The sequence below is a fragment of the Lissotriton helveticus genome, chromosome 4_1 (genome assembly GCF_964261635.1).
Source record: "Lissotriton helveticus chromosome 4_1, aLisHel1.1, whole genome shotgun sequence".
Classification (NCBI taxonomy): Eukaryota; Metazoa; Chordata; class Amphibia; order Caudata; family Salamandridae; genus Lissotriton; species Lissotriton helveticus.
In genome coordinates this window covers 254,746,873-254,772,513 of record NC_136063.1, presented here as the reverse complement: position 1 = coordinate 254,772,513, position 25,641 = coordinate 254,746,873, and the positions used below count along the sequence as shown (strand labels likewise).

The 25,641-nt window shown below is 46.5% G+C and overlaps 1 protein-coding gene across 1 annotated transcript in view; it reads right to left on the bottom strand.

Annotated features, from left to right (window-relative positions):
- Positions 1–25,641, bottom strand: part of DNAAF11 (dynein axonemal assembly factor 11) — a 200,030-nt gene that overhangs the window by 4,729 nt on the left and 169,660 nt on the right. Inside the window, exons 10-11 of the mRNA XM_078686746.1 lie at positions 23,827–23,922; positions 13,343–13,425 (exon numbers count right to left, since the gene is read on the bottom strand). Coding sequence (XP_078542872.1) covers positions 13,343–13,425; positions 23,827–23,922 — 179 coding nt within the window. The remainder of the gene's footprint in view (positions 1–13,342; positions 13,426–23,826; positions 23,923–25,641) is intronic.

The following is a 25,641-nucleotide window of genomic DNA, read 5'->3' as shown; positions in this document are numbered from 1 at the left end:
TATGTGGCTGTGTGCAAAAGAAATGTAACTCTGCAAACCATGGAAATGTGTAGGCCACATGGCATTTCACAAGAAACGAAAGATGCTGCTACACTTTTAAGTAACTTGGATTCTAATGTCATTTTACTGCAAAGTATTATTAATCATAGAATTGAAATGTTTTAAATAGATGTGTTACATTATAGTAATGTGTGTTAGTTAGAATATTGTTTAAACAAAGAAATTAAATGTGCTTAGTGTAGAGGCCCGTTTCATGTAATTTTAGTAGGCCTGAATAGATAAAGTTGCTTCTTTGATCTGTATGTGCTCGTTAGAGAAAAAGTCGTGTTAGGCACAAACTGTAAAGCCTGTTCAAATGGTTTACGACTTCAAGATATGGCGGAGGCCGGAATTTGGGGCCCACAGAGAAAGTGTCTTTTGCAGGTGCGAGGGGGTTTTATCAGGAAAGTGATGAATAGACTTTTGTTCAAGAGAGCCAGGCACAGGCCTGTAGGAGTCTTCAGGAATTTCTAGGGGGTACCGTCTTGCCGGAGAGAAGTCTGGGAAGCAAGGTCAACTTTAACAAAGGGTCCCGAGGAGTACCAGCATGGAAGTTGCCGCCAGAACCAACACCACGTGAGAGGCGTCTCCAGGGGCGTTCCTATTGGAAAAGTGATTTTGTATTAGGGACAGCACCCCAGCAGATGGTCTGAGGAACCTAAGAGAGCGGATGGGTAGGCAGATAGGGAACTGCAAGACTTCGACTTTGAGACAAAGACTAAGGGAAGTGTGTGATCTTCTTTGGAAGTCACCACGGCTGACACCTTTTTAGGTAAAGATCTTGTTAAGTAGGGATGTCACTTAGTCTAGTGTAGGGACAGACTAACCTGTATTTTCCTTTCTGTAAATGACTCTCAAGTTGCAACTCGTAGCTATTCTCGCAACTTTAATGACCTTTGAGCTGATCTTGGTAATTCTATTCTGTCGACTACGAGCATTTAGAGATTTTATGTTTATCTTGACACCTGTATATCTTTTGAACCTCATTTTGAGATGTCTGTATCTCCAGATAGCTTTGGTTTTATAACAAACTTTTAAACCTTTTCCAGTGGTAAGTGGTTCTTTAGAGTGGCGTAAGTTCTTTCTTGATTAACCTAGTAGTGGATTGCCTTTTACTCAATGACAGGTACCAACGATTTAGTCGACCTGAATTGGGATCTGGATTAACGACAATAGGCCAGAAATCCCGCGTTAGCAGTTGGTAGCAGAGTGAGGATGGTTACCTTCTTGAGGAAGGTGATCTAGACTAGGTTAGTTTACCCCAAGGTCCCTAGAGATCCAGAGGTGGCCTGCCGAAGAAGGTGCTGACGGAGAGAGAAAAGCAGCAGTATCGGACGAGAGTGAGTATAACAAGGGTCATGCGTGGACAGATTGCGGTGTTTTGTGTTGTATTTGTATTGTAATGTCATGCGGAGTTGAATGCCTGTAGTGTGATTGTGAGAAGGTTGTGAGCGTGCGCAACCTGGTAAAATCTTAAGTTCGGGGTAGAGCTTAAGTGGTTCGGGTGTATCGAACATCCAGAGTAATTGTCGATCAGAGTAAGGAGGTCATGAGGTACCATTGACCGCCGCAGGACCGAGATAGGGGGAGTGTAAGAGTGAGTGTGTGAGTAACGGACGCTGGTCGAAAGTTACTGTGTGTAAGTAACCTATCAGAGAAGGCGATTGTCTGGACATAAACGGAAAGACATTTCGTCAGCTAAGATGACAATTACAGATAGACTGTGGGCGTACAGTCAAGAAAAGTGATAGCTTGGACGGAAGTAATCATTTTTCAGAGTATGAATGGGACGCATGCATGACCGCGGAGACGAGCTGAGTAAGGAGGGGAACTGCTGCGAAGGGGGACGAGTGACGTCAACGCGAGCCGCGCTGAGATAGGCCGGTTAGTGAGAAGCCGTGCTGTGATAGGGCGGTTGGTGTGACGTCAGTGAAAAGCCGCGTTGTGATAGGGCAGTTAGCGAGAACCGTGCTGAGATTGGTGGATTGTCATTAGGAAGTAAACAAACGCGGAGAAAATAGAAATTCTGTGGGTTTTGAACATGAAGTGTTTTAAATGTTTGAGAGAGATTTTTAAGAGAAAAAGAAGGAACTCTTATTATGGGGAAGAGGCACCTCCAGAGGGTACACCAGCTTACTATATGGCAACGAATGTTGGCTTGCATACTATACTATGGATTAGTGAATGGAGCAAGATTTCAGAAGGGAATGAGGAACTGACGTTTCCTAAGTATGGAACGTTTAGGTTAGAGGCGTTACATCGGCTGAAGGCAATTATGTCCTCATTGAATCCTTCGCCTAGACCAACACAGTTTGAGGCCCTTAATGCGTGGCTTAGAGCGGCACACGACAGAAATCTGAACAGGCGCCAAGAAAGGTTGAAGCGATCAGTAAGGGCAGTGCGAGATGCCCAATGGGATGCGGACGGCAAGAGATGGAGGGTACAGGCTATTGAGGTAGATAAGTTGTACCCAGTGAGAGAGGTGTCAGGAGAAAAGAGGCTCATGGAAGAGGATGAGGAGAGCGAGTCGGAGGATAACTTGATAAACAGATTGCTAATAGATAGACCGCCTCCGAACGTTGGGGAGACAGAAAGTAAGGAACTCCCAAGGGAAGGTGGTGCTGCCATAGAGGGGTATAGACCACTCCCTATATCGGAGTGGACACCTACCAAAGGTGAGGAGACACCTCAACATAGTACAGTACAGAGTGTAGTCGGAAGGTTTGTGGTACAGAAGACGCCAACCACTGAGAAGGTTGAGTCTTATGGGTTGCCAGACGCTCTACAAGTACCCGTTACCATAGGTCCTATAGTATCGATTTACAACCCCGAGAGAGACAGAGAGGAAGAACAGATACGGTTAGACAGAGAGAGAGTTGAAATGGAAAGGAGAAATAACATGACAAATGCCTGGAGGCAATTGCCAGGACCAGTGACGTGGAGCACCCCATTTGATTCAGCAGTGGGTCCCGCAGCAGAAAAGGGGGGTCAGAGAGGACCGATGGACCTGAGGGGACCACAGCCGAAATCCTTTAAGGAGCTGAGAGCTGACTTGAGAGAATGGGATGGGTCCACAGAAGCACCAGCCCACAGGTTAAGAACGGGGGCTGAGTGGGGAAGTCGAGGCAATGGAACATTGTCTCACTGCGGGGCTAGCGCAAGCAGCCAGGAGTGGGATGGTAACAGCCCGGAGAGTAGAGGAGTTATACGTCATATTGACGGTGGAAATGGGCAGGTGAGAAGTGAGAGAAGTACAGAATGTGGAGAGACGTCCCGTCTCATTACAAGTGAGGGAGACCGAAGGACACAAGAATACAGGGATAGGTTTAGATGTACTCACCATGCACCTAATGATAATGTACAGCACTGGAGCCGTGGGAGCATGGGCAACAGTGAAGGATCTTGCCATGGGTCGAGAGATCAGAGACCACCGGCAAATGATGAAGAAAGGGGGAATAACGGAATGTCTTACCATGCATCTAGGCAAACCATGCAGGATGGGACTTGTGGGATTATGAGAAATGGGAAAGTGTTTCACCATACACCCAGAGACATGGAACTGCATGGGACCTGGAGAGATGGGAACATGGGAGGACTCCCCATAACTCGCCTGAGCCTAGACGTAGGACTCGGAGCTGGGATGGGAGAGATGTGAATGGACCCCCTAGAGCCAGCATACTGAAAGCTGCAGTAAAGGCCAAAAGACTTGACGTCACTAGTTTAAAAAATGATCTGGACGAGATAATAGATGGGACGTTAGCCTTAGAAAGGATTGACTTGTACGAACAAGATGAGTTACTGTTTATAGCAAAGGATATTACCCGAAAGGCAAGAGCAATTCATGAGAAACTGTCTGAATTGGCAGAGAAGTATATGGTGGACTTGTCCAGAACAAAGACATTACAGAGTAACCATAGGTTGCAGTATTCAGACCAAGACTTAGATGAGAAGAGAACTACAGGATTAAAAACACACATAAGGGAGCTGATAACAGGAATAAGAGCGTGGAGAGATCTGGACAAATGGGAAGAGAGGTGGTCCAAAAGGGGTACGGTCAGGAGGAGCACGAGTGTGATGTCTCCGGAAGGAAGGGTAATGCAGATGGAGGCATTTCCTTTGAGAGAAATATCGAATGGGAACTATGTACATGTGCCCTGGAGTAGAGGAGATTTGGCTGCATTTACCAACTCATTTCCGAAGTTAAGGGACAATCCTGTTGAGTGGTACAAGCAGGTAGAGAGGTTTGTGAAACTCTCAAAGGTATTGTGGATTGATTTGAACACCTTGTTTGACATTGTGGTGCCAGGAGATTTGTGGACAGCATGCAAGACTAGTGTTGAGTGGCCAACGGTAGAACCAGAAAGGAATGCTGCTACAAATGGACCGTCTGAAATTGTAATGTTGAAATATGAAAGAGTAATAACTTGGCTGAAGGATAAGGTCCCACCACAAGACATAGATTGGGTAAAAATAGACCGAACAAGACAGGAACCCAAGGAGACAGTTCATGAGTTTTATGAGAGATTGCTGAAAACATTCAAACAATACAGTGGACTCGATGTAATGGACCCCAAGGATATAGGACAGTTTGTGTCAAAGTTTGTTTTGGGGTTGAGACCTGATATTTGTTTGATGATTCAGCAACATTTAATTTGTTGGCAAAACAGACCATTAGATGAGATTTTGAGGTATGCAAGGTACTGTAGTGACGAAATAGATTCCAAAGCAAAGAAGCTAAAAGAGAAGCTTATGGTGGTGCAGAGGCAGTCAGCTGGAAAGAGCGGACAGCAGCAGCAGGGGACGGGGACAATGGGACGGAAATCGAGCAATCAGAATAAGGACAGTGAGGAAAACATGAGACCTAGAATTTACATTGCTACGTTGAAGAAAACGACAAAGTGCCACCAGTGTCATCAGGTGGGACATTGGAGACGCGAGTGTCCCTATAACCCTGAAAACGGGGAACTAGAGGTAGAGGAGGAGGTTCCAGAGGTTCCAGTTCAAGGGGTGACAGTGCCAAGAATTAAGGTGGCCAAAGGGGGGACTTCGGCTCCACGAGCTCAGTTTCCGCAGCCACCAAAGATTTCGACAGGGGGAAAGGTTTTTAGACAAATGCCTCTTTTCATAGATGAGGAAAAATGTTACTACATTGATCCCTTGACGGGACAACGTGTAAGCAAAGAAGAGGACTGTACCCTCGGGGCAGTTCTGGAAGTGGATCAAAGAGGACCATTTGTTGAGGCTGAAGTGGCAGGGTGTCCCACAACATTCTTGGTGGATACCGGAGCTACTCGATCAACTTTGAGATCAGCAGTGGTTCCGGATCTACCAATGTCGGGGGAAACAATTCAGGTGGTAGGAGTCGCAAACAAGAGAATGACTAGTCCTTTGACGGAACCAGTGTCAGTGAAAATTGGAAACTACATGAATGAACATCAGTTTGTGGTGTGTGATTCTAGTCCTGTGTGTCTGTTAGGAAGGGACTTATTGTGCAAATTGAACTGTACCATATACTGCACACCTCAGGGAGTAGAGGTAGAGACGACAGATGATGACGCTACCTTCAAAATTGTGAATTCAAGAACATGCATAGAACTGTATCCTACTCTGACTGTGGAGGACCTTCCTTGGGACTTACGCGAGGCAGTATCATCCGAAGTATGGGATTTTACAGGAGAAGAGATAGGGTTGGTCAAAGGGGTAGAGCCAGTGAAGATCATAGTGAAACCAAATGTTGATTATCCCAGAACGCCACAATACAAGCTGTCCCAAGAGACGATTGCAGGAATAAAACCTGTGATTGACTCTATGATTCAACAGGGAATACTGAAGGAAATCGTGGGAAGTCCATGCAATTCCCCGATTATGGGTTTGCAGAAACCTAGTGGGAAATTTAGAATAGTACAGGATCTTCAAAAAATTAATAACATTGTTGTTTCATGTTGTCCAGTGGTACCGAATCCATCAGTGATACTGTTTCAGATACCATTCCAAGCTGAGTGGTTCACAGTGATAGATCTTTGTCAGGCCTTCTTTTCAATCCCATTAGATGAAGAGAGCCAGTATCTCTTCGCTTTCAAAATGGAGAATCGCGTTTTAACATGGTGTCGAATCCCCCAAGAATTTACAGATAGCCCATCAATTTTCAATCAGCTGTTGAAGAAAAATCTTGAAAGTCTGGTACTCCCCCAGAACTCGGTTCTGATCCAGTACATAGACGACCTACTTGTTGCGTCAGGAACAGAAGAAGCTTGCAAGGAAGACACCATCGCCTTGCTGAACCATTTAGCTGAGAATGGACACAAGGTGTCCCCGAGCAAATTGCAGTACTGTCTGACAGAAGTACAGTATTTGGGTCACCGGATAGAAAAAGGAAAGCGCAAGGTGTCACCAGATAGAATAGAGGCAATCATGAAGATGAACTCGCCTACAACACAGAGAGAAGTCAGGATGTTTCTAGGAATGGTTGGTTATTGCCGACAGTGGATAGCTAACTTTTCACTGAAAGCAAAACCCTTACAGAAACTGACGCACAAGGAGGCGAGTGATCCGGTACAATGGGACAATGAGTGCTTGATGGCGTTCCTACAGCTGAGAGATGACTTATGTCGTGCTCCGGCTCTGGGGATGCCGGACTATGAGAAGCCATTTTCCCTCTATTGCTGCGAAAGGGAGGGCTGTGCTTTGTTAGTTTTAGTGCAAGTCCATGGAAATGCCCGTAGACCAGTTGCATACTTTTCGGCTACTCTAGATCCTGTAGCCGCAGTGTTGCCCGGATGTCTCAAATCCGTTGCTGCAACAGGTGTCAGCATTGAGCGTTGTGAAAGCATTGTGATGGGACACCAGTTAGTGGTGTATGTACCTCATTCTGTGGAACTGTTAATGACCAGGACCAAGACCCAGCACTTGACTAACAGTAGGCTTACGCGCTATGAGCAAGTTATTCTTGCTGCAGAGAACGTGACCCTTAAGAGGTGCTCTGTCTTGAATCCTGCTACTCTGATGCCACTTCCTAATGACATAGAAGGCGAAGACTGTGAAGATCACGATTGCCTTGATGTGACTGAACTATGCACGAAGCCCAGACCAGATATTGTGGATGAGCCACTGACTGATCCCGATGAAATTTTCTTTGTTGATGGTTCATGTTTAAGAGACGATACTGGTCGGTTGAGAGCAGCTTACGCTGTTTGCACCATTACTGGAGTTGTGGAAGCCGCTTGCTTGGAAGGAGTACACTCCGCTCAGATAGCAGAAATCATTGCATTGACACGTGCCTGTACAGCAGGTAATAAAATTAGAGTCACCATATATACTGATAGCCAATATGGTTTCGGTGTAGTTCATGATTTCGGGCAATTGTGGTCTCAGAGGGGTTACATGACCTCCTCTGGTTCGCCAATCAGAAACGGAGAATTTGTACGACTGCTGTTAGAAGCATTATAGGGTCCTGCCGCAATTGCGGTTGTGAAATGTCTAGCTCATACGAAAAATACAGATTTTGTGTCACAGGGAAATAGATATGCAGACGAAGTTGCCCGCTATTGTGCGGAGCATGGTTACTCTTTCACGGAGGTGGAAGTAGGTGGGGCTCAGGAAAGGACAGAACTAAGCATGATGTTAGAAACTGTTGATACTTGGGAAGATTTGAAACAAATGCAAGACAATGCACCTGAATCTGAGAAGCAGGCATGGGAAATAGCAGGTTGTGTGAGAAGCGAAATGGACTTTTGGGTTTCAGCAGATGGAAGGGCAGTGTTACCCGAGGAGTTAGCGAGTCCAATGGCACGACAGATACATGGTCCAGTGCATTTGGGAAGAGATGCCATGCTGAGGGTGTTCAGGCAGACTTGGTATTGCCCAAAATTTAGGATTGCAGCAGAAGCAGTGTGTAAGCGATGCGTTACTTGTCAGCAGTTGAATATAGGGAAAAGAACACCAGTTACACTGAGTCACATTGGGAGGTCTGGGGGCCCTTCAACAGAATGCAATTGGATTTTATTGAAATGCCTTAGGTATGTTCTGGTGGTAGTATGCATATTTTCCAGATGGGTTGAAGCATACCCTACACGCAGGTGCGATACACTCACAGTAGCAAAGTTGTTGCTTAGAGAGTTGATACCGCGCTTCGGGGTGCCTGCCTCTCTGGAATCGGACAGAGGAACACATTTTAACAGCGAAGTTGTGAAGATGCTTTGCTCTGCATTGAACATTGATCAGAAATTGCATTGTAGCTATCGACCAGAGGCTTCAGGTATCGTGGAGCAGATAAATGGGACGCTGAAATGTCGAATTGCTAAAGTATGTTCATCAACTTCCTTAAGTTGGCCTGATGCTCTTCCTTTGGTCCTTATGAGCATGCGTAGCACACCCTACAGGAGGACAGGTCTCTCTCCACACGAGGTGCTGATGGGGAGGGCAATGAGACTTCCAACTGTCCCAACAACCGCATTGTTGAACATTACAGATGACCTGATCCTGGATTATTGCAAGGGGTTGTCTGACGCCATTCATTCTGTGTCTCTTCAGGTACAGGCCGCAGAAGTTCCATCTTCAAGAGATCAATGCCACGACCTGTGTCCAGGTGACTGGATAGTGGTGAAGAAGCACGTCCGGAAGAACTGCTTAGACGTGCGCTGGAAAGGACCTTACCAGATCATCTTAACGACGAACACTGCCGTGAAGTGCGGAGGGCTGCCAAATTGGATCCACGCTTCCCATACTCAAAGAGTTCCAGCACCTCTTGAAGAAACAGCTCCTCTCACAGACGAAAATCCAGTTGTGGAGGAAGAATCGCAAGAGGGGATCAGTCAAGCTGTGGGGGTGTCTGAAGAAGTTGGGAGTGTCACAGATCCAGAAGAAGAAGAAAGACAGAACGGCAGTGAAACTGAAGTTGCCACAGAAGGAGAAAGCTGCTGTGAAAACAACTCAGAGACAGAACAAGTCCAGAGTGATCAAGAATCAAGTGAATGGACAAAAAATAGGAGAACAAGGCGTGGAGCAGCTACCTGGCCGGAAAGAAAAAGGAGGCCAAGCTTGAAGCCAGCTCGAGAGGAAACTCTTGCTCCTATATCCGAAGACTCAGATCCAGAAGAAAGTGCACAAGGACAAGAACAGGAAGGTCCGAGAAGATCAAGGAGGGTGCGGGTACCTTGCAGAAGATACGCTACTCCTGAGTGGACCTACCTCGCTGCAGATGTCCGAAGCACGCAGAACTGGGAGGGTGAGGAAAGTGACCCTGACCAGAACTGACCCAATTATAACCGTGGAAGTAGAGTTGCTGATACCAGGAGTGGAGGTCGAAGGGCTGCTGACACTCAACATCGTCTATCCTCCTCTTCTGAGCGGAATAAGAGAATTGATCCTAAACACAGTTGAATTTCCGTGTTGCTGTTCAAGGTGTCCAATACTTGAGGGAATCCTTCTTCGTTTGGAAATATTCGAGCAAGTGGTGGGAGTTGTTGGAACACGCATAATTTCGGATTACTAAAGACTTTGCAAAGAACTTTGTAAATACAGATTGAGAGATAACCTAACGTCAAGAAGAAGAAGAAGAAATTAGGGATTTCCATTTTAGAGGATGGAGAAGGACTAAGGTTGTCTATTGCTACAGAACTTAGAGACTGTTTTTGCGGAGGGGTTTTTCAGCTTCCAGGTGTGGTTCGAAAGATTGGAGAAGCAAGGAAAAGAGACTCTGTAATGTGAAAGAAAACAGAGCTACACTGTCTTGAGACCATGGAGGCTGGCAACCCGAACCGCAGGGCAAAATGCATAGTAGGCACACTTTTAGTGGTAGTGATTTCTCTTATAGTTTTAGTGGTTACTGTATCATATGTAGTGGGACATGAAAATGATGTGAAAACAGAAAAGGAAGCAAAGAGTGTATCAACACAGAAGCCTCCTACGGCTGGCAAACAGGGGGAAAACACAGCGAAAGAGAAAGCTTTGTTAGATGCTGAGATTAAGAGGTTACATGCAGACGAATCACAGGGGAATTTTAAATCAAATGCTTATGCCAAATTGCTTTATGAATATATTGATGTCATGGAGGCGAAGAACTGCTATGTCTGCATGCAGTTGCCAGCCTCTGTAGATGAAGGCATCAGGTATCATCATCTTCCATTGACCTATGGAATCTCATGTAGTTTGTTGCTGAGCATATTTTATGAACGTGAGGGGTTTGAGTATTACTTCTCCAACTTTGACTCGATATTGCCAGAGGTGCCAAATTATAAGCACCTCAATAAGTGGGATTATTACAAGAGTGAAGACAGGTTACAGAAATTTTTCCTTCCTTGGAGAACATTAGATACTTCACATGCCCGAAGAAATAATTTGACTTGTAAAGTGTCCGAAATTGAGAAAAGATTTATAGGGCAGGTGGATGATCGATATAGAAGACAAAAGGTCCTAAAAGCTTCAGGACAGTGGAAAACAGATTGGACCGAGGAAGAAAGGGCACACCAAAGAAAGGGTAGCAATGGTCCAATAGCTTTAGACCGAGAGAAAAGGGGAAAGCTGTGTATACACAGAAGTCAAACATATTATGAGAATGTGTTTGTGGGAGAGGTCAGTTGTGAACATGCTTTCCAACTGGAGTATTACTCCAAAGATTTCCTAAAGGAAATGCAGGTGATTCCGAATGTGTATTTTGTTTGTGGAAGAAATGCATACGTGAAACTACGAGATAATTGGTATGGATCATGTTATTTAGCAATTGTCTTTCCCAAAATATACCATGCTGAGGACCTAGAAACCAAAAAGAGGGGGAAACAAACTAGAGGAAGAAGGGATGTAAGCGCTGAGGAAGTAGTTGGAGATGTATTTGGTGCTATGTTTCCTATTTTGGGGATAGCACTAAATGATGTTAAGATAAGAAGATTGGCAACAGTTGTAGATAGACTATCCGCCAGTACTGCTAGATCTTTAATGCTGGTGGAGGGAGAGATGCAATCGATAAGGGCAATGGTTCTTCAGAACCGACTTGCTCTAGACGTTCTGTTGGCCAAAGAGGGAGGAGTCTGTAAGGCTTTGAAGGTCCAGGAATGTTGCACTTACATTCCAGACAATTCAAAACCTCTAGAAAAGTACATTCGAAACATTACTGAAATACACCATGAGATAGAGGATTTGACAAAGGTAACAGTATGGGAAAAAGTAGGTCAAGGAATGGGTAAAGTTGGAGGTTGGTTTGCCAACCTGGCAAAGAATATCATTTGGTACATATTGAAACCTATCATCATAATAGTGATTTGTGTAATCGCCTTGTGAGGGTTGGTGAGACTGTACAAATGGTATAGAGCAAACAGGTCGCAGAGATCCATGCGAGAGCAGGGGAGGAGATTAGCTGCGATGCAGGAGAATCAGTACCGGAGTCTGAGGGCTCTAGAGGAGATGAAAAGAGGGAATATTGCAACGACTTCAGTTTGATAATCTATACCTTAGAGAGGGTGTTGTGATGATGATGACTACTGGAAGTCATCAAAGGGGGGATTGAGAGAGCACAAATCTGAAAAATGTAGAAGTGCACCATATTTACAAGCACGTTGTATTCGTTTAGAATAGAATACACAAGAGTGTCAAACCTATAGAGTGAAGATATATATGAGTGTTTAATCTGAATAGGGATACATATATTAGTGTGAAAAACTAATGTAGAGATTTGTAGAATTGTTAGAATGATGTTGGAGTCTCACGTTATGTGGCTGTGTGCAAAAGAAATGTAACTCTGCAAACCATGGAAATGTGTAGGCCACATGGCATTTCACAAGAAACGAAAGATGCTGCTACACTTTTAAGTAACTTGGATTCTAATGTCATTTTACTGCAAAGTATTATTAATCATAGAATTGAAATGTTTTAAATAGATGTGTTACATTATAGTAATGTGTGTTAGTTAGAATATTGTTTAAACAAAGAAATTAAATGTGCTTAGTGTAGAGGCCCGTTTCATGTAATTTTAGTAGGCCTGAATAGATAAAGTTGCTTCTTTGATCTGTATGTGCTCGTTAGAGAAAAAGTCGTGTTAGGCACAAACTGTAAAGCCTGTTCAAATGGTTTACGACTTCAAGATATGGCGGAGGCCGGAATTTGGGGCCCACAGAGAAAGTGTCTTTTGCAGGTGCGAGGGGGTTTTATCAGGAAAGTGATGAATAGACTTTTGTTCAAGAGAGCCAGGCACAGGCCTGTAGGAGTCTTCAGGAATTTCTAGGGGGTACCGTCTTGCCGGAGAGAAGCCTGGGAAGCAAGGTCAACTTTAACGAAGGGTCCCGAGGAGTACCAGCATGGAAGTTGCCGCCAGAACCAACACCACGTGAGAGGCGTCTCCAGGGGCGTTCCTATTGGAAAAGTGATTTTGTATTAGGGACAGCACCCCGGGATGGAGTTAGAGCAGATGGTCTGAGGAACCTAAGAGAGCGGATGGGTAGGCAGATAGGGAACTGCAAGACTTCGACTTTGAGACAAAGACTAAGGGAAGTGTGTGATCTTCTTTGGAAGTCACCACGGCTGACACCTTTTTAGGTAAAGATCTTGTTAAGTAGGGATGTCACTTAGTCTAGTGTAGGGACAGACTAACCTGTATTTTCCTTTCTGTAAATGACTCTCAAGTTGCAACTAGTAGCTATTCTCGCAACTTTAATGACCTTTGAGCTGATCTTGGTAATTCTATTCTGTCGACTACGAGCATTTAGAGATTTTATGTTTATCTTGACACCTGTATAGCTTTTGAACCTCATTTTGAGATGTCTGTATCTCCAGATAGCTTTGGTTTTATAATAAACTTTTAAACCTTTTCCAGTGGTAAGTGGTTCTTTAGAGTGGCGTAAGTTCTTTCTTGATTAACCTAGTAGTGGATTGCCTTTTACTCAATGACAGGTACCAACGATTTAGTCGACCTGAATTGGGATCTGGATTAACGACAATAGGCCAGAAATCCCGCGTTAGCATTAATGTGCACAATCTCCCCACTGCCATGTCCCTGGTTCATATGCGGAATTAGTAAGGAATGTTGTGCTTATTTAATTTGCAGTTGCATTTTATAATTCTGCCCACAAAGCAAATGTTTAGATAATCTGTTGAATAGGTTGCATTGCACAACCGACTATTGATGTAGAACCGAAGCTTTCTAAAAAAATATATATAGAAGATTTATTTTGCTAGATAAACCCTATGACATCCATATTAAACCAAAACACGCTCAGCACCTTCACACAATCTTAGGGGCAAATATTAGACAGCATAAAACACATGATTTATGAATTTGAGGTTTGAACATCCTCCTAACAAGTAAAAAAAAAATCACCTCTGCTTTGTTTCCATTCTGCAGCTTTGATTCCCGCTAGATGTCTTGGAGCGCTTTGAAGTCGCCCTGATCATTTCTGTAGCCTGCAGAAAGAAGACAAAAATGATATTTGCTTAAACTTTAAAGACACTTTTATTTGACTTTTCCAAGAAATGTAGGCTGAGAATGAAAACACTTAAGATATGACATCTGTAGGATTTATACGGTTCCAGGAACACTCATATCCTGGGACTCCCTGCTAAGGGCATTTAAACTTCGTGTTAGAAACTATACAAGCATAAAAGATAGACTGGATTGTCAGGATCATCTTGCACTAACCATACATTTCACAATCATACTGAATATTTAAGACTTTTTAGGATAAGCTTGTGCTTTTATTCTTTGTAAAGTAGGCCGGCGCAGAACTTTGGTGCTGTGTAGTCATCTGGGTTAAAGTGATGTTTTTAGGCTAAGCGCAAATCAAGCATCTGATCGCCTTCCTGCGTGAGAGACGTACTCCTACGTTCACTGGGTATTAAGGGCCTGATTTCTAGTCAGGCAGAGTGCTATCCACAGCTGGGGTTACTGCTGTGCACGTCTTGTGCCCTCCGTCTGATCACGACTGGCCTAGTGCAGCGGAACACCAGACTCTACATCACTGCATGCTAATTCTGGCTGGTAGAGTGCCCGAGGCTTGTTTTCAGCAGCAGCTCAGCTTCCCCCGGCCTTCACCGTGACTTTTTTCTCTAGCAAGGGTCTAATATTTCCTTTCCCTCCCTCCCCTACCTTCCTCCACCCCACCTCAACCCACCCCGCACAGAAGCCTTTCCACAGATTTACCACCTGCTTGGTTAACTTGTGCTTTAAAACCTTACCGTCCCACCCATCCTCTCCACTCTGCGAACAGATTTCAAAGGGCAGGATGTTTACCATTTCAGGGCCCTAGTTTTCCACACCAGTGGTCAGAGGGCTTTGTGTCTCCGGGTGTGGAAAGTCACGAAAAGAAACAGGCTTCAGCACATTGGGGTGGCGCCTTTATATGCACAGCACACATCACTTCCAGTGCGGACGACGCCACACGGAGCCGAAAGATGCCAACTACCAGCGCACAGGGGTACTGCTCATGAAAAATTTCAGATCCAGTTTGACGTCGAGGGATAGTTCTAAGGTAAGCAATCTGTGGCCAAAAATCTCTAGCAGATATATTCACCTAGCTATTACCTTACTTTAACCTTTGTTTTTTCAGTGAATTTCTAGTTTTTTTTTACGTAAAGTAATATTTTATTACCCTGTGTAAAGCCAATCCCTGGCCAAGCCCTGCGCCAAACCCCTTGTAGGCTGCCAACCTCATGCCACGCACGGCCTTTGGCTGTGCACAGGACCTGGAGGCAGCAGCCAATCCTCCCGTAGGCAAGCAACCCCATGCTTAGCACTGCCTTTTGTCGCATGTCCCAAGGTAGTTGGCTGCAGAGCTTGAATTGTAGCCAGGCCCTACACCTAACTCCCTGCAAGCAGCCACCCATAGGCAGCCAACCGCACACGCCTTTGGTCATGCATGGTGTGAGGTTAGCCACAGGGCCTGTTTTTCAGCCAGGCTCTGCTTCCTAGTCCCTGCAGGCAACCAACCCCATGCGGCACACAGCCTTTGGTCATGCGCAGCGGGAGTTGGCCACAGGTCTTGGCCTGCTGCCAGGACCTGTCTCCAAACCCCTTAGCAGGCTGCCAACCGCACACCGTGCACAGCCTTTTGGTGTGTGCAGCATAGGGTTGCCCTTCAGGTCCCATCCCCTGGGGCCAAAACATATATATTAAGGGAAGGGGGCGTGCAGACCCTTCCCTAACCCTTAATTGGCCCCTGGGATCCCATCTCCCTGGGCCAATTCCAATAAAAAGGGACAGGCAGTGTGGCCCCCGCTCCCCAAGCCTTAAAAGGCCCTGGGGACTCCATCTCCTGGGGCCAAATACAATTAAACAGGGGAGGAGAGTGTGTAGCCCCCCTCCCTGAGGCTAAAAATCCCTCAGGGGCCACATCTCTCAGAGCCAAATACAATAAAAAGGGTAGGGGCGTGAAGCCTGCTTGGCCCCGGAGGACCCCATCCCCCAGGGACAAAATCTGAGGGAAGGGAGGCATGAAGCCACACTCCCTGACCCTCTGTAGGCCCTGGGGATCCCATTCCCCGGGTCAAACTAATAAAAAAGAGGAGGGGTGTGTGGCACCCCTCCCTGGGCCTTTATAGGACCCTCCCCTTTTTGGGTTTAAAAGGGGAGGTGGGCTGCACTGCACCTTCCCCCGGGACCCCATCCCCTGGGGCCAAAGCCAATTAAAATAGGGAAGAGTCGCGCAACCCCACTCTCTGAGCCTTTGTGGACCCCTGGGCAGACCATCCTCCGGAGCAGAGTAATTAATAAAGGGAGGAGGAATGCGGCCCCTTTCCCTGAGCATAATTTGGCAGTGGGGACCCCACCCCAGGGGTCAAAATGTAAATAAAAGGGGGGAGACTGTATGGCCTCCCTCTCTGAGCATTTATAGGCTCCTTTGTCCTCATCCCCCAGGGACATCCCTTATTATGATAGTGAGGGGCCTGGTAGCCCCCCCTTCCCAAGCCTATTTTGGCCCAGGGACCCCATACCCCGATCCTATTTTGGTACCTGGGCCTGCATTAGTTACAAAAGGGTGCTCCAGTGCCCCCCTAAGGCACCCACCAAGCACAACCTTAGGGGCCCCAGCAGGCTCCCCACATGGTGCGGGAGCTGCCATTGTTCCCCATGAGAGAGCAGCTATTTATGCTGCTCCCTCCAGGCGGGAGCAATCTGTTGTTCTGTTTCCCTCCTCGCATCAGTGCCAGCAGGGAATCAGATTGCAAGTCTGCTCCCAGCTGGCGGTAACGTTTTAAAGCTCCAGCTGGCTGGCAGCAGACTTAGTATTTGCTCTCGTTTGGCAAAAGATTTGAAAATGCTAGCACCGGCTGGGAGCAAACACGTTTCCCTGCCTGGGCTAGTGTGGGGAGGGAAGGATTAGTTACTTACCTGTAATCCTAGTTCTCTTCCAGGGGTATCCTCATCAAAGTCATAAGCAACCCTCCCGGATGATGGATCTTTTGGCTGCTGCAAACCCGGTCCTCATAGCACCATAATTGACAAAGAGTTGGTCTGTCTTTCTGGTGTTCTTTCTAGGTAAAACTTTAGCACCCGTTTAAGATCTAACGAGTGCAACGACCTCTCAGCTGGGGTCGATGGGTTAGGAAAGAACGAAGGAAGGGTAATCGTTTGATTTATATGAAAATCCGATACCACCTTTGGAAGAAAAGATGGGTGAGCCCTCATTACTACTCTGTTGTGGTGAAACACAGTGTAAGGTTCCTTGGTGCAGAGTGCTTGTATCTCGCTAACCCTGCGTGCAGAGGTTATTGCCACCAAGAAGGCCGCCTTCCAAGTGAGATGCTGCAAGGAGGCCTTGTGTATAGGCTCAAACGGTGTAGACATCAGCCTGGAGAGAACCAGGTTCAACTCCCAGGGAGGAGAAGGATTTCTCACAGGGGGATAGACCTTCTTTAATCCCTGAAGGAAATCCTTCACCACTGGGACTTGAAAAAACGATGTTTGTGCAGGTGATTTTCTGTACGCTACTATGGCGGATAGATGAACCCTAATAGAAGCGTATTTCAACCTGATGTCGCTAAGTATAGGAGGTATGGAAGAACTACCTCTTCTTGTCCTTTGGTGGGATCAAAGCCATGGTCCTTACACCAAATGAAAAAACGTTTCCACTTGAACGCATAAGACGCCCTTGTGGAAGGTCTCTTTGCCTCTCTTAAAATATTCATACATTCAGGAGGCAGATTTAAGTGTCCATATTGCAAGACCTCAGGAGCCATGCAGTCAGGTTCAGCGACGGGAGGTTGGGATGCAGGATCCTCCCGTTCACCTTGCTCAGCAGGTCTGGCCTGCACGGAAGACGTCTGTGTGGACACAGCGACAGATGTAACAGGTCTGGATACCACCATTGTCGCGGCCAATCCGGAGCAATTAGGATCATGTCCATGCTCGATCTGATGAGCTTGGCCACCACCTTCGGAATCAGTGCCAGAGGGGGAAAAGCATAAGCGAACATTCCTGTCCACTCCAGCAGGAGAGCGTTCCCTTGCGTCCCTGGCCGGTGGAACCTGGACGCGAAGGCGTGGCATTTGGCGTTTTCGTCGTCCGCAAATAAGTCTATGTCTGGACGACCCCAGCAACGGAAGAGTTCTTCGACTACTTCGTCGTGTAGCACCCAGTCTGGCTGATCTTCGAAGTGCCTGCTGAGTGCGTCCGCTTTTGTGTTTAGCTCGCCTGGAAGGTGCACTGCCACCACCGACAGTCCCCGAGCCAGAAGCCAGTGCCAGATTGTCTGGGCCTCCAGAGACAGAGGGCGAGATCGAGTTCCTCCCTGCTTGTTCAGATAGAACATAGTTGTAGTGTTGTCCGTCTGAACCAGGATTTTGTCCGTTGATATTGCTGGAAAGAACGCTTTGAGCGCCAGATGAACTGCTCGAAGCTCCAGCATGTTGATGTGGTATGTCTGAAGGTTGGTCGACCAGCGACCCTGAATCTGAAGATGACCCATGTGAGCACCCCAGCCTTCTAGAGATGCGTCCGTTACCACAGACAGCGAAGGAAGAGGTTGCTGAAAAGGGACTCCCTGCAGGACATTCCGAGGGCGAGTCCACCACTTTATTGAGGTCAGTGCTGATTGAGACAGGATGATTCGGTCCTCCCAATCTCCAGTCGCTTGGTCCCACTGATCCTCCACAGACTCTTGTAGAGGCCGCATCCTCAACCTGGCGTTCGGTATTAGGAAGATGCAGGACGCCATGGAGCCCAAAAGAGACGCTACTTCTCGCACCTTTGGACGAGGAAACTGAAGTAACTTTTTGCATTTTTGCCCCATGGAAGACAGTCTCTCCTGCGAAGGAAACGCTCTTCCTAACTTTGTGTCTAGAACTGCACCCAGATAGTGGATAGTTTGCGTGGGCTGCAGGACTGATTTTTCTGTGTTCACGTGGAGGCCGAGCCTGTGTAGTTGTTGGAGACACAGGTGACAGTCTTTGGTGGCTTGACGAGGGGACGGACTCTTCAGGAGCCAGTCGTCTAGATATGGGTACACAAAGAGACCTTTTTTGTGTAGACACGCCGCTACCACTGTCATGCACTTGGTGAAGACCCTTGGTGCGGATTTGAGCCCGAAAGGAAGCACTTTGAATTGGTAATGCTTGGTCCCTACCAGGAACCTCAAGTACTTCCGATGACCTGGTGTAATAGGAATGTGGAAGTACGCGTCTTGTAAATCCACCGAACACATCCAATCTCCGATTTGTAGATGAGGACATATTTGGTGGAGTGCCAACATGCGAAACTTCTCCTTGACCACCCCTTTGTTGAGGAGTCGAAGATCCAAAATCGGTCTGAATTTGCCTTCTTGATCTCTTTTGGGGACAAGGAAATATCTTGAGTACACTCCTTTCCCCCTTTGGGAAAAGGGTACCTCTTCGATTGCGTTTTTCTTTAAGAGGACGCTCACTTCCCTTTTTAGGAGCTCTAGTTGGTACGAGCGAGACTTTTTTGGAGGAATCGGTTGTGGTTTCTTCCGGAAACGTAGCGCATATCCATTGCGCAGTATATTCAGCACCCACCGATCTTTTGTGATGCTGACCCACTCTGCCAGGTGTTGTGCAGCACTTCCTCCCACTGGAGTGGGTAACGGCGCCAGAGGAAGCCACTGCTCAGGCCTTGCCTCCTCTAGGCGTGGTAGAGGACTGATTATGTCCGCCTCTGCCTCTGCTCGACCTTCCTCCTCTGTATTGCGGCTTTCCTTGTGGCTTGTTTTGAGACCATTGAGGGGTTTGAACCCTCTGTTGGCCTCCACGGTTCTTGTTGGTCTTGAAGCGTCGTTTGAACGGCGCTTTCTGTTTTTCCAGACCCACTGCCTTTACTGTGTCTAACTCAGTCTTCATACGGGCCATTTCCTGATCGGCATGCTCCCCGAAGAGTGAAGATCCGGAAAAAGGTAGATTGAGGATGCGCTGCTGGGCATCTGGTTTGAGTCCAGTTAAACGCAGCCAAGAGGATCTCCTCGCACATATCCCATGTGAGTAGTTATGTCCTGCTAGAAGGGCGTTATCTGCTGATGAACTAATCATTTGGTTTGCCACCAAACAGCCCTCCGTCACTGTCTCCTCAAAGTCCTTCTGGTCTTCCTTGGGCAATTTCCCTTTGAATCGTTCCATGGAGTCCCATAGGGCTCTATCGTACCTTCCCAGAAGGGCTGAAGCACTAGAGACTTTCAGGGATGAAGCTGCTGTGCTGCATACCTTGCGTCCCCAAGAATCTTGCGTCTTGCTGTCTTTGTCAGGAGGAACTGACGAAGAAGGAGCGACTGTGTGATTCTTCTTAGCTGAGGCTACTATAACTGAGTCCGCCGCAGGCTCTCCTTTAACAAAGATAGGATTTGAGTCGGCCGGCCTATATTTCTTTTGGATACGTGCCGGTACTGCCCTGATCGTTGCTGGCGTGAGGAAAACCTCTTTGATTGGGTCCATTATCCCTGGAACCAATGGGAGCAAAGGCCGTGTATATGATTTGTGATGAAGGGTCTCAAAAATCACAGTAGTGGACACCTCTGGAGTAGCCATCTCTATATTAAGTTTGTAAGCACCCCTTTGCAAGACGTCCAGATACGTGTTGACGTCGTCAAGCGGGGAAGCTCTTGATCGAGGACTGTCTGCCAGCGTGGGAGAGTAATCCCCTTTAGAAGATCTAGATGAAGAAGAAGATGAGGATGATGGAGTTCTTCTTCTCCTGTGGTGAGAATTCCCCTTCCTCACTGGTGACCTAGGTCGTTCATCCCTTCGAGGAGAACGTCTCGATCTCTCAGTCCGTACCTCCTTTCTCGGTGTTCGAGATTTGGGTTGTTCCCTTGGCGATCGAGAGACCCTGGGGGTATGCGATCTGTCCGCTCTTCTCTCTCGTGAGCGTGATCGATGAATGGCAGGACTCTGTCCATCTACCTCTTCTGCCAGCTGCTGGAGAGGGGACTTGTGGACTGGACTCAAGTACCTTTGTAGTCTCTCCGTTGCTCCAGAATCCTTCCATTTACTCAACGGACCATACCATCTTGGCGAGAGTCTTGCCTGTGTGATGTACCGCCGCTGGGGACTCTTTTGCACAGGACTCCTACTTCTAGAAGAGGACCTCGATGAACCAGAGGCACTTAAGGAGGAATGGAGCAAAGCAGATTGTGTCACTAGGACTGTTGAAGGCACTGAAGGAGATCTCCGTCTCACCGGTGTTGGAGGACGCCTCAAAAGCCTTTCCCTCGACGTCGAACGCCTCTGCGGAGTCGACGGAGTGATCACCTTCGACGTTGAATGCTTCGACGTTGACCTGCGGCCCCTCGACGTCGATCGGCGGTGACGAGCCGACGACGGAGTCTTCTCCCTCGACGTCAAACGGCGTCGTTCTGCCGTCGACGGAGGTCTCGACGTCGAACGGCGTTGCCCTGCCGTCGACGGAGGTCTCGACGTCGAACGGCGTTGCCCTGCCGTCGACGGAGGTCTCGACGTCGACCGACCTTGGTCTGTCGGCGACGGAGAAGTCAATCGACGTTGTCCTGTCGTCGACGATGCCCTCGACGTTGACCTGACATGCGACGTCGAGCACCGACGTGCCGTCGATGACGATCCCTTCCTCGACGGCGAGCGTCCGAGGGGGTTCCTGCTCCTCGACGCCGAGCGCCTCCGTGGAGACGTCGGCGGAGGTGTCACACTCTTAGAAGCCTGTCGACGTTGAGACGACGGCGGGTGTGATCTGTGCCTCGACGCCGATCGTCGCCTGGTTGACGACGGCGGAGGTGATTTAAATCTTGAAGCCGATCTTCTCGTCGACGGCGAGTCTTTCTTCGTCGTCGGTGAACTCTTCGACGACGACTCCCTCATCGACGCCGGTCTCGACGTCGACGGAGCTTTTTCTCTCGAACTGTCCATCAGATGTCGTTTTTTCAGCGCCGAGCCCGGCGCTGAGGTTGATGGACGCTCTGACTTGTCTTTGGAGGGAGTTCTGGGTCTTTTTGAACTCTTCCTCTCTGTAGATCTTCCTCTCATGGATCTCTGGGCCAGACCAAAGAGCCTGTTCCTCTCTCTGTCTTTAAGAGTCCTGTCAGACAGATTTTTACAATGTGAACAGTCTTTAGGATCATGATCCTCTGGCAAACATAAAATACAGACCTCATGAGAGTCTGTTCTTGCCTTCTTGTGGCCACAAGCAGGGCAATCATCAAATAATGAGGGCATCCTGACAGGAAAACCTCTCAAAACATCGACTGCTAAGCAGCTATTTACTTGACCCTGATGTTAAAAGTCAAAGTAAATCAAAAAATTGTTCTCTAGAAGATTTTCTGACTGAAAAAGACAGAAAAGTGTGGAGCTGTGTATCCAGGGTCCTTCCTGAAGGAGCCGGAAAGAACAACTGACCTAACTGTAACCCCTGAGGCATGATGGGAAGCTAGGGGCTGAGGTGCCTTAAAGGCACAGCGTCAGTTTTAGTACATTCAGCTACAGGTTAGCTTTTCAGTCTTTTTAGACTGGGATTTTGCAATGCAGCCTGGGAGCTGTATATGCTTACAGTGTGTTATGAGAATTTCTACTGTTTTCTAAGCATTAAAACAGTTTCTAAACAAGCATTGGTGTTGTTTCTCATGTTTCTAATGCAAAATACACTGTATTGTGGAAATTCTTCACTGCATATTCCAGCTCTATTGTTTTATTTGGCTGCAATTGCTTATTTTTATATATATATATATATATTTATATATATATGTCTATATATATATGGGGCACATATAATATATTGTTTCCGGGGTCCCGCGCATGGGCGGGAATATTCTAATGCTTATGACTATTGATGAGGATCCCCTGGAAGAGAAACTGCTGTGCCCTGGGTGTTGGTTTCCTGGCACACAACAAGTGAACCAGTACTGGAGGATGGGGTCCTTGGGGCCAAAATAGGCTCTGGGAGGGAGGCTGTGCAGCTCCCACTGCCTTTTGTTCAAAATGACGGCCCTGAAAAACGGTGTCCCCAGGGCTATTTTAAGGCTCGGAGAGGGAGATCGCATGAACCCCCTTCCCTTAAAAAATACTTTAGGTTCCAGAGGATGAGGGCCCCGGGCTGAAAATAGCTTGGTGTTTTGTCTGACTGATGAGGGGGATCCCTCTGGGTTCCTCCCATGGGGCCAAGAGGTGCAGTGTAGCCCTTCCTTGCCGCCCCATTACACCATTTTATTTCACTTCACGATAGGGGACTAAGTGCCAAATGTATTAAAGTGTCTCTATGGGGAAATGTGCTCTAACAGATGGCCTTCAGTCCCCGAGTCCTGTACTGGCTGCGAGCAATATTCATCTAATGTTGCTGGCAGCAAATCAGTTCGCTCACTCCCAAAGGAGTCTGACTCCCGCAGGAGCGAATAGGCCCAAGGGAAAAAAAAGCTCCCTGGGCCAATCAGAATGCTCTATTTTTCATTTGGCACCCCCCACAAGACTCTTGCACACCCAACTGTCAAGATATACTAATATTTTTAAACTTTAATTTTTCCAAAATTAATGAATGGATTTACACAAAATCACAATCTGTGAACCAAGATCTAGGTTCCTGCCAAATGTGGTGTCATTACGTTCACCAGTTTTTGCAGTAGCAATGCCTTACGCATTCTATGGAAAATGTATCGGAAAATATGCTTGCCCCTTTTTATCTTGGCCCCCGTTTGACAGATCACCCCGAAACTTTAAAGGAAAGAGCTGAAGTGAATGTCCTTTTTTTGGAAAGTTTTGTGAAGATCCATCATATGGCGCAAAAGTTATTAACAAAACAAAAAAGCGCCTTGACTATAAAAATGCTGACCTACGGTTTCGGTAAACATATTACACTTTTCATTACCTTGTGCATGCAGTATTAAGAAATGCAGGACAAATATTCTAGTAGTGAAGAAAGTCACTGAGCAGTTGAGCAGTACTGTGTGAGCACAGGTTATTTTTTATTCGCAAGACCAACGCTTCCAGGTCAGAGATTCTCAAGTGTAGGGCACCTTGGATCCCCTATTGTAGGGCACCTTGGATCCCCTATTGTAGGGCACCTATAAAGAAACCGTCCCATTATAGGGCAGAGTACTCTGCTGCAGTTTGTCTTTAAAGCCTGGCATCTCTTATTGTAATGCCTGGCCAGCATTCCCTCCAGCATGCTCTCTGCTGAGCGACAGCAGGCACTGAAGAGCTGAGAGCACTTCCATGCACCCTGCAATGATTATTGTGTCAGAACCACCTTCTGTTTATGCTGAAGAAATGTTCCCTGACGGGAGAACAGCGGCCTGCGCTCCATTAGCTAATAAGATGTTCTTTGCCTGACTTGAACATGCTTCTCGGGGACTGCTCACAGATGAATCAGACATTTAAAAGGCCGCCTCTCAAAGAGACACTACATACCTTTGGCATGCTGATCACTAAATGTCCAGTTGTCTGAGACCTCTTGGCGCAGCTGCTGTCAGGCTTCACTTCTGTGGGGAGCACAAGTTGAAAGGCCTGAAGACAGAAAGTAATGAAAAGTTAACATCAATCCGTACACGACATAGAAATGAGAATATCCACATATCCCACCTGTGTCTTTTCTCCTTAGAAGAGCACTTTATAAAGCGCTTCAACATGAAGGTGCATTTCACTGATATTTCAATTTCATTTTTGGAAAATATTTTTGCATCTGCACTTTCAGAGGATGTTGATGATCATTTTAAAAAATGATAGTTACTGGAAAGACTTATTGTTTACGCATGATAATTATGTTAGTTTTTGCTTACTGGGAATTACATACTAACTGCATTTTACTCCCTGTTAAATTCGCCCCAGATTACCCGACACTGGAGAACCAGAACGATGAAGGATTACAGGACAACGCCCAGAGGTTCACTTGAGAAATGAGGAATGGCCAGATAAATTGGTAATTCTGCATCCAGTTTCTCTGTGATTCCCCATTTCCGTAGAGTTTCACTCAGAGTTTGGCTGTATGAAACTGAGCAGTTGTGTATCATTCCTTGAGATGAAGTGGCAATGAATGGCTTAGCGGCTTCTACCACTGACTCATCTGATCGCGGCCTCTCCAAGCCAATGTGCACTAAGCAGACATTGATCCAATCCATGGACAGGATGAGGGGTTTCTATGTCTGAATGCACTACAACACATATACAATTAAATACATAGCAAACCTAGAATTAGTAGTCCTCACGTATCTCTCCATGCAAAATGACTACTGATGTTGGATAGATTAAAGATGTTTCAGGTGGGCAGTATATAGCTGCCCGAAGAGTAAAACATATTTTTTGCTTCATAAATGTACCAGCTATTTTCTATGTTGTCTCCGATTTTCTAAGAAGGTTCAAATCCAAATCGGGACATGATAGTCCAAAAATGCACCTCAGGATTTTGATAAGACACAATTATCTTTTCTTGAAAATCGACAACTATTCAACCCAATAACCTCAGAATTAATAAGGCTTGCTAAGTGTAGGGACCTTGCACAGGCAGAGTAAGTAAAACTATTACTTTGTTTTGGAACTTTATCCCATGTTGTTTCTTAGTATTGTATTGTATGTCGCGTTCCTAACCTCTCCCCACAATCTCCTTGGTAACAATTGCGTTCAAAACATGGCCATTCTACAACACCGTTCCTTAAACTTTTCCAAGCCCAGCTTATCCATCTTAATCAAATCTAACCCCACATCCTGCACCAAGTCATGTTCAACCAAATGCAATTTGTCCTTCATTTTCAATAAGGTGGACATCGCTGTCCTCATCTCACGCCTCTAAAACTGTACCTATAAGAAACTGAGTTATTGGTTAAGGAGGGAGGAAGCCCCACTCAGTCAACAACTACAATCCTTGTCAGGCTGTGTCATAAAAGTGACTAAATTAGACTGTGCTTAATCCACTGGCACCTTGGCACAAACCATTAGGCTTAACTTATAAAGTGTAAAATTTGTTACGTATTTACTTAGCACCCAAACAGTAATAAAGTGAAAATGCAACACAAGAAGAATCCCCAGCCAACTTAGAAAAATAGAGTACATTTAAATAAAATGATTCCAGAATGACAAAAATCCAATCATCAGAACTAGAGATATTCAATTTTAAAGTTCTAGGGAAAAGTACAACATAAAAGAACAAAGTGCCACTCTCGCTCATCTAGTTGTGCTAGACCAGGGTAAAGTCCCAAATTAAGGCCAACCGAGAAGGAGCATGGGTTGGAT